At 34.2% G+C, this 9,297-nt stretch overlaps 1 protein-coding gene across 1 annotated transcript; it reads left to right on the top strand.

The window, feature by feature from the left end:
* Positions 1–5,742: 5,742 nt before the first annotated feature.
* LOC126746098 (uncharacterized) lies at positions 5,743–9,293 on the top strand. The gene is made up of 4 exons (XM_050454209.1): positions 5,743–7,074; positions 7,325–7,594; positions 7,701–8,162; positions 8,227–9,293. The coding sequence occupies exons 1-4, from the start codon at positions 6,423–6,425 to the stop codon at positions 8,250–8,252; spliced, it is 1,410 nt and encodes a 469-aa protein (XP_050310166.1). The 5' UTR covers positions 5,743–6,422; the 3' UTR covers positions 8,253–9,293.
* The last annotated feature ends 4 nt before the right edge of the window (positions 9,294–9,297 follow it).

Below are 9,297 nucleotides of genomic sequence, written 5' to 3'. Positions count from 1 at the left end.
GACAAACACCAGTTAAGAAGCTTTCTGGGCCTTTGTACCTATTACAGAAGATTTGTAAGAAATTTCGCTAATCTTGCAAAGCCTCTACATAAGCTCACGGAGGACAAAGTGGTATTTAGTTGGTCAACAGACTGTGAAGAAGCATTTCAACAGTTAAAGAGAGCACTATACACATCTCCAATTTTAGCATATCCGATTCCTGGACAAACTTTTATTTTGGATACCGATGCGAGTAATGTTGGAATTGGGGCCGTTCTATCACAAAAATATGAAGAAGGCGAGCAAATGATAGCTTATTTCAGTAAAACGTTATTAAAACCAGAAAGAAACTATTGTGTCACTAGACGAGAGCTATTGTCAGCAGTAAAAGCTATTGAACATTTCCATAAATATTTGTATGGTCAACGATTTATCCTTAGAACCGACCATGCTTCGTTGAAATGGCTGTTTCAGTTTAAAAACCCCGAAGGACAAATAGCAAGGTGGCTTCAACGATTACAAGAGTATGACTTTACAATAGAACATAGGAAAGGCGCATATCACCAAAATGCCGATGCTTTATCGAGAAGACCCTGTATTGAAACATGTCAACATTGTTTTAAAAAGGAATCAAAACAGCATCCAGAGATATTTACTTGTAATCGTATTGGCCTTCACAGTTCTAAAGAGTGGGATGTAGCTAGTTTAATCCAAGATCAGTGTGATGACCCAGTATTTGGTCTTATTTACGAACTGAAATCTCGAGAAATTTCAAAACCAGAATGGAAAGACATTTCTGACAAATCTCCAGAACTTAAAGCTTATTGGTCTCAATGGAATTCATTGGTTATAAAAGATGGATTATTAAAAAGAGTCTGGGAGAGCGTAGATGGAAAAGAAAAGACATATCTGACAGTCCTTCCTCGAAAACGTATTCCGGAAGTCCTTGAAGCTGTTCATGGCGGTGTCGGCGGAGGACATTTTGGAGTTAGTAAGACCTTGGCAAAAGTGAGAGAACGGTTTTACTGGCTGAACAGTCATCAGGATGTTGAACGCTGGTGCCGACAGTGTGAGCAGTGTTCGTCAAGCAAGGGCCCAAAAACCCGGACAAGAGGAAAGATGATGCAGTATCTTGTTGGTACACCTTTTGAACGAATTGCCATAGACGTAGCAGGACCCTTTCCTACTAGTAGCTCCGGAAACCGATATGCTCTTGTTGCTATGGATTACTTTAGTAAGTGGCCCGAGGTTTATCCGATTCCAAACCAAGAAGCAACGACAGTAGCTGAAGTGCTGTTCCAGAACTGGATTTGTCGATTTGGTGTACCCAGAGAGATACATTCAGACCAAGGAAGGAACTTTGAGTCACAAATATTCCAACAAGTATGCCAGTTGCTGAGAATCAATAAGACCCGTACAACCCCACTACACCCTCAGTCTGATGGAATGGTTGAAAGATTTAACCGCACATTTGAAACCTATTTAAGGATGGTAGTAAACTCTAAGCAAACCGACTGGGATACCTGTATACAACCATTCCTATTGGCATATCGTTCTTCTATCCACAAGTCAACTGGAAAAAGCCCGGCAAAAGTTGTCTACGGTGATGAACTTCGTTTACCTTTGGACATTATTACTGGAAGACCCCATAAGTCTGAAACCCTGGAGGAGTACGTCGACCATTTACAAGAGCGTTTACAAATTGTTCACGAACAAGCACGGGATAAACTTCATCTAGAAAGTAACAGAATGAAATCACGTTATGACATAAAGGCAAATTCTACCGGTTTTAATCCTGGGGATAAAGTCTGGTTATACAATCCACGGAGGACGAAGGGCAAGTCACCAAAGCTCCAGAAGGATTGGGAAGGTCCATTCAATGTGGTCACCAGAATCAACGACGTGGTGTACCGTATCCAGCGACATCCGACAGCGAAGATGAAAATTGTAAACATCGTCCGGCTAGCGCCCTATCATGACTCAGGTGGTCCCATGTTTGATCGGGACGATCAAACTTAAGAGGGGAGCAGTATTATGAAAATGTAAATACGTTAATTATTCTGCTAGTTTTTGTACAATTTTATTAGTATTCTGTAGTTAAAGTTGATTCGTAGGGTTTCTTTAGGGTTCTACTTACGTTTGGTTTATTATTTTCATCTATAGTGTTTAGTTTTTAGGTAGTTCATCTTGTGTGAGAGCCCCATTTTGGCCCCAATTTAGGTTATTTAGGTTATATTATTGTAAATCCCTGTAGTTCTAATTTTCTAGAATTTGTATACTTGCTTGCTTTGACTGTCAGTATTCTCGTAAAATTATTGGTCTCTTTGGGCAAAAACAATGAAGATAATTCTAAATATTTCGAAACTGTTCCATCGGGTTTTAAAAAGGACGCGCTTCGTGACAAATCATTCAGTTTTAATTGTTTAGTCAGTTTTTACCTTGGAAACAATTAAACGACAGTCAAAGCGAGTTAGGTTAGTGTTTTTTTGACGTTGACAATAAAAGTGTGTTCCCGAATTTCGTTACAATATTATAATATAGAGTAGAAAGTAGGTAATTTTTGTAGAAGTAGAGGTGCATACCTAACCTAGTTGTTTGATCCTTTTACTATTTTTTTTAGAATGGCCAATAATCTCGCCGAAACCCCTGTGCATGATGTAATTTGTTCTTTACAAGAAACCCCATTTTCCCGCCTAAATGAAAATGATCGTAGGGAAATAATTTCTATTGGTCGCCCTACACCCCCCTTTCAATTTTAAAACCTGACAAAAAGCAAGGCCAAGCATTCTCGCGATTCTTTAAGACCCAGTGGTTCGAAACCCATCAATGGTTATGTGGTAGTTATTTAAAACAAAGTTTGTTTTGTTGGCCTTGTATAGTTTTAGGAGGTAATAGAAATAATGTTTGGGTGTCTCAGGGTTTTTGCGATTTAAAAAATCTGTCAGCTAGCATAAAAAAACATGAATCGTCAAAGGAGCATATGAGTAGCTACCTTAGTCTAAAGCGCTTGCAAAAAAATAGTAGCACTATACAGGATGCATTAAAAATACAGTCTTCTTTGTTTTTAAAATCCTATAACGAGGATGTATGAAAAAATTGAAATTTATTGAGCTATTTGATTGATGTCACTTGTCATCTTGCAAAACAAGAATGATCTTTTAGAGGCCACAATGAAAAATCCGATTCTTTTAACACTGGCAATTTTCGTGAAACATTTAACTTGTTAATTAAACGTGACATCGAAATGCAAAACCATTTAAAAATGTTTTTGCATTTCGATGTCACTTCATTGTCTAAGACTATCCAAAATGATATAATAGGTTGTATCTCTGAACACCTTTTGGAGACAATACATAAAGAAATAAAAGAAGCATTATTTTTTTCTGTACAAGCTGATGACACTACTGACATTTTAGAAAAATCACAATGCGCTATTTCGGTCAGATATGTAAACCAATCTGGTGACATTAAAGAGAGATTTTTGGGATATTTTGATGTAAGTCAAGATAGAACGGCAGACGCGATGTAGGAATTAATTGTTTCTGTTTTAAGTCCTTTCGATTATAAGAAAAATTTAGTCGGTCAATGTTATGATGGCGCTAGCGTAATGGCTAGTTCGTTAAATGGTTTGCAAAAAAAAATTAAAGACGATGCTCCATTAGCTTTATTTACACATTGCAGTGCGCACCGATTAAACTTAGTTCTACAGAATGGAGCAAAAACTATTAAAAATTTCCAAATTTTTTTTGCGAGCGTAACTTTAATTCCCGGCTTCTTCCATCAATCTGCAAAGCGAACATTTATTTTGGACTCTATAGTTGGAAAAAGGATACCGACTGCTGTAGATACCAGATGGGCTTCACGTTCAAAAATCGTTCATCTTTTAGATTCAAAATGGAATGACTTAAAAAAAGTTTTTCAAACAATTATTGACGATCAATTTTCATCATCCGAGTCAATTAACGGGGCAAAGGGATATCTTAGATTTATGAAAGGTTTAGAATTTTCTTTTTTAACCGCGGCTTACAAAAATGTATTTGATATTACGGATCCACTATTTAGTATTTTGCAAAAAAAGTCTTTAGATATAGCTTATTGTCAAAAACAGGTATTTTTAACAAAAGAGCGTCTACAGTCCTTGTGGAATGAATTAACCTTCGAACAATTTTTTGAAGAAGCAAAAATTAGAATTTCAGGCGATATGATAGATAGCGTGGATAATCCTACACCATCAAAAAGAATAAAATTATCAAACACTATCAAAGGGGATGAAAAGTCTTCTTTGCGAATTTTATTTTATGAGATTATTGATAATATTTCGACGCAAATAGATGTTCGGTTTGCAGATCTATCGCAGTTAACTTATTTTGCATTGGTTGATTCTTCTAAGTTCCAAGAGTATAAGAAAAATTTTCCAACTTCTTTAGTTACAAGTGTCACCAACCTTTTTAAAAATATTTTTGACAAACAGCAACTAATTAATGAGTTAAGTGTAATTTTTTACGATGAAGAACTAACAACATTAAATGTAGAGTCGATTTTAAAACATTTTATAGATAATGGTCTTAAAGAAATATTTCCCCAAGCTTTTACACTTTTTACGCTTATTGCTACAATACCAATCACAAGTACATCAGTTGAAAGACATTTTTCATGCCTTAAACGCATAAAAACATATTCCCGAAATAAAATAGGTAATGAGCGCTTATCATCACTTGCTTTAATTTCCATCGAAAATGAATTTTTTTGCTCTTTACAAGGATCTGATAATTTTACAGATTTAATAATAAGTAGGTTTGCACTTTTAAAGGACAGAAGAATAAACCTTATTTATAAAAATTAGTTGTTTTACAACTAAAATAAAAGACTAAAAAAAAAAACAAAAAAAATTTTAAAAATCAAAAATGAAAAACAAAATCTATGTTAAGTAGAAGAATATTATGATATCTTTTAGTTATATAGTATTCAACTTTAATCTTTTTTAGAAATAGTATTAAAAAGAAGAAAACTACATAAGCTCAAAGGTGCATACAGTGCTACAACTGAAAGTAGTGATGCGAAGAGTCCGGATTAATCGTCCGTTCAATCCGAATATCAAATTATTCCGAATCAATCCGGATATCTAAATCGTCCGGACACACGCCGCCCGTTCGTGCGACCGACAATGAAATAAAAGCTTGCACGAAGTTCCACGTTCCACCGGCTAAGAGAATCCGAATTAAATCGTCCGGACAAATAACCCGGCAATCGGCAATATCGTCGCGTCGCCTTGTGTCGCCTATTGCTTCATCTATCCTTATTGTAATCATTTAGAAACATAAGAGACAATATGAGAACGCCCAAACTTTTTTGTAAACAAAGCATTTTTGTAGTGATATTTTGCATCGTTTAAAATACACTTGATTTATTACATACATAATTAGCTATTTTAGTTTTAACATCATGTAGAAATGCGTAAAAACGAAATATCTAATGGGTTGCATAATGCATACCTTATATTCGAAAAACAGCTATAAAAAACGTTTATCGGACGGTCGAGCATCAAGCCCGAAACATGGCATAATTTGCCGAACGGGCGAGACATCGAGCGGATGAATTCATCCGGATGAAACAACCGAATTTTCAATTCATCCGAATAAATGCTGTCCGGATATTGAATTAATTCGGATTTTTACAACACTAACTGAAAGAACCCTCGCCGAAAGAATGCGGCAAAAAAATATTTTCGTTTTTGCAACGTTGCCACTTCTTCTCATAATTTATTATACTAATATGTCTTATATATTTATTATTACTTTTTTCTAACTTAAAATTACATATTTTATAACACTTCACCAAAACACGCAGTCTGTATTAAGAATTATACTTAATACACATACGTAATCTGCATGATTTATGTAGCCAAGGCGAAAATCACCAACATCATAATTCTTTCATTACCCGAAAAAGTGTCTTAGCTGGCAACAGACCGCACAGATGATCTTGCAGGTGCTCAGTGGAGGCGGGCCCCGAGCGGCGACGTTTCGTATCTGTCTCCTGATTCGTCCAGCCATACACGTGACCTACAATGGTTGTTTGGCACGCGATACATTTCTATATTTTAGGTTTAAAGACTCCTTGTCTGGTTATCTTGCCATAGGCGCGCGTAGAGATTTTGGACGATTTTGCAATTTCGGCGTTTATTAATTTGCGAATAGCGTTATTTGTTGTTGTTGCTCTTGTTATTGTTCTTGTTATTTGCGATTTTTTTTTCTATTATTGGTTATTGTGGGTTGTTTTTTTTTTTGTTAAAGACATTAGATATTTTATTTTCCTTGATTACGAATTTAGCGGAAAATAAAGTAAGTATAGATTAAGCTACCAAATACGATTTTTATAAGTAAAATGGTATATTTATTTCTAGAGTTTTGAAGTAATTTTTATTTTACTTTCAATTATTCATTATGGAAAGAAACCAATTCTTACATAGACAGGCATTAAGCGGTCAATCTAGGGAGATAATAGCAAATGTTTATAGGGTTTGCGATGAAGAAGCTCTAGCCAACGCATTTAAATTGCCTCTTAAAAGAAAGATTGATCGAGTTGCTCTGTATACTGGAGTCTCTAAAGATAGAGTAAGTCAAATTCATAAAGAAGATATGAAACGACAGGCAGAACATCCAGATCAGATGCTTTCTTCCCCGCCTAATAAAAAATCTCGAATCTGTCTCTTTAGGGATTTTGACGACTTTTCAATTATAAGACGCACAATCAACAATTTTTATTTAGAGCTTAAGATGGTTCCCACTGTTAATAAATTACTTATTAAGTTACGAGAAATTATGAATTTCCCGTATAGCAGAGAAACCTTGAGAAAGCTTTTGAAGGCTAACGGATTTTACTTTAGAAAGTGTCAAAATAAAAGAAAAATCTTGGTGGAGCGACCTGCTATTCTTCATTGGCGCTATAAATATATAAGAGCAATTAGAAAATATAGGGAAGAAGGAAGAAATATTGTGTACCTTGACGAAACATGGGTGGATAATGACTTAACTTTCGGAAAATGTTGGCAAAGCAATGAAGTTTTTGGGGTTGTTAGCAACATTAGAGCAAATGGTAAGCATATTTGTGTGCTCATTTTGAAAATTGTACTGAAACGTATTCAGAATACTGTTAATTTTTTTTTATTTCTACATAATTTTCAAAGTAACATAAAATTTTTAAAAAGAATATTTTTTAATTCTCCCTATTTACTACTTCTTATCACAACTTACGATATAAAGTTAAATTTGAATAAATATGAATCAGCGGCAAATAATTTTATTTAAAAGTTAGATGTTTTTCTCCTTCTTACTTCTATTTTCAGGTCGATTAGTAATTGTTCACGCCGGATCTCAAAGTGGCTTTATACACAACGCTGGTCTTGTTTTTAAAGCGGGTCAAGCTAGTGGCGACTATCATGGCCAAATGAATAAAGCCAATTTTACTAAGTGGTTAGAAGAAAAATTGTTGCCGAATATTCCTCAAAATTCGGTAATTATACTGGACAATGCACCCTACCACTCAGTTCAAGAAAACAAAGTACCAACCAAATCATCTATTAAAAAGGACATGACAGAATGGCTCACCAAGAATGGTAATTTTTAAATTCCACAAATATTATATTTTTTTATAAGTGCTGAAATTATATACGACTTTTTTTGTAAATTAATTATTATTCATTTAAGGAATTTTATTTTAAGGAATTCAACACGACCCAGCTGCACGAAAATGGGAATTATTTGAAATAATTCAACGAAACAAGCCCCCCAGTGATGAAAAAAACTATGTTGTGGACCGAATAATTCGGACCCATGGGCATGTTGTTCTTCGCACACCTCCATACATGTGCGAATTAAATCCGATCGAATTGGTTTGGGCGCAACTAAAAAATTATATTCGATCTCATAATACAACAGGTGATTTGGCAATGAAAAATTTGGCACAGTTAGTCCAGGACGGAATTGAGTCTATAACTCCTTTACACTGGGCAAACTGTTGCAAACATGTCATGGAGATTGAAAATAAATTCTGGGAGACCGATCAAATAATGGAGGAAGTCGAACAACTTATTATTACGAATGCTGGTGGTAACGATGATAGTGATGACGATTCTTCTGACAACGACGAAGAAAGCGACAAAGAAAATTATATACAAGCCTTAGGTATTTATTTGCATTATTATTTATTTAATTTTTGTTTAATATATGATTTTAATTAATTTTTTAGAAAACGTCGACCAAGAACCGGGTTAAAACCTATTGCTAATACATATGGGATGTGTGGTGGACAGAGTTAATCTTTATTAATCTGGCACACACATGTCAGGGTTCTAGATTGACTTGGCAAAACTAGAAAACTAGTCAAGAGTGACAAAAATAGGACAGCTAATTTTTACTTTAAAAAATAAAATCCATAGGGAAAAAATGGCTAGTTCTTTTTTATATTACGGTCTGGTAATTTGTTTATTTAAAATATTAATTGTTACAAGTCAGTGAATAGGCCAAATACTGCCTTAAATATTCTCTTTTTATGACTGAAAATGGTAAAGGAAACACAGTGAAATTTTACTTAAATTATTTAATTCGGATAGAAATTCAAATTTAAATTTATCAGCAAAAATTATTAATCCGAAACCAAATTCGTGACAAATTTACAAATATTAAATATTTTCAGGAGGTATGTTTTATTTAATTGACGTTATCGCGATTGGACTGTATTTTTTACCGCTCTTTCGAATGGAATCAGTCATTTTTACCTAAAACCACACAGGAAAAAGTTTTTTTCGAAGCCTTTCTTCAAATCTGCCAAAAAGACACTATAAAACTTTATGGAATAAATCGACAAAATACGTCAACTGAGTAATTAATAGTTTCCAAATGCACTATTAGTTCTTTGGTAATGGGTGAACTATTAATTTTGTTTGCAATTTTAGGGCGTTGCTCTACTTATGGGCGATAGTGTACAATTGTATATGATATATCCTTTAATATAAATATAATTTTACTAGATACAATTTTTGACTCCTAATATGCGATTTAAACTTTATAAATATCTAATTTTAAAACGAACTTCTTGTATAACCTTATTATAAGTTTCATATTATTTTTACTTAATCATTGTGTAAATTATTAGTCCATTTTTAACTGTTTCACATGAATTTATCATATTTATTCTAATTAAAAAAATAATATTATTAAATTAAAAATAAAATCGCCCGCCACTGCGGCAGCCGAATTTCTTACACAATTCGCCTCTGTCCCCTCAGCCGTTGTTACGGTTCTCTCGGTTGTAGGACTG

This window comes from Anthonomus grandis, chromosome 17 (assembly GCF_022605725.1).
Source record: "Anthonomus grandis grandis chromosome 17, icAntGran1.3, whole genome shotgun sequence".
Lineage (NCBI taxonomy): Eukaryota > Metazoa > Arthropoda > Insecta > Coleoptera > Curculionidae > Anthonomus > Anthonomus grandis.
This window is presented reverse-complemented; position numbering and strand designations above follow the sequence as displayed.

Bases quoted from the DNA above. Each gene is read 5' to 3' on its own strand.
- LOC126746098 (XM_050454209.1), top strand. From the start codon at position 6,423: ATGGAAAGAAACCAATTCTTACATAGACAGGCATTAAGCGGTCAATCT. The intron at 7,075-7,324 runs GTAAGCATATTT...TTCTATTTTCAG, and splicing joins TAGCAACATTAGAGCAAATG to GTCGATTAGTAATTGTTCAC. The intron at 8,163-8,226 runs GTATTTATTTGC...TTAATTTTTTAG, and splicing joins AAATTATATACAAGCCTTAG to AAAACGTCGACCAAGAACCG.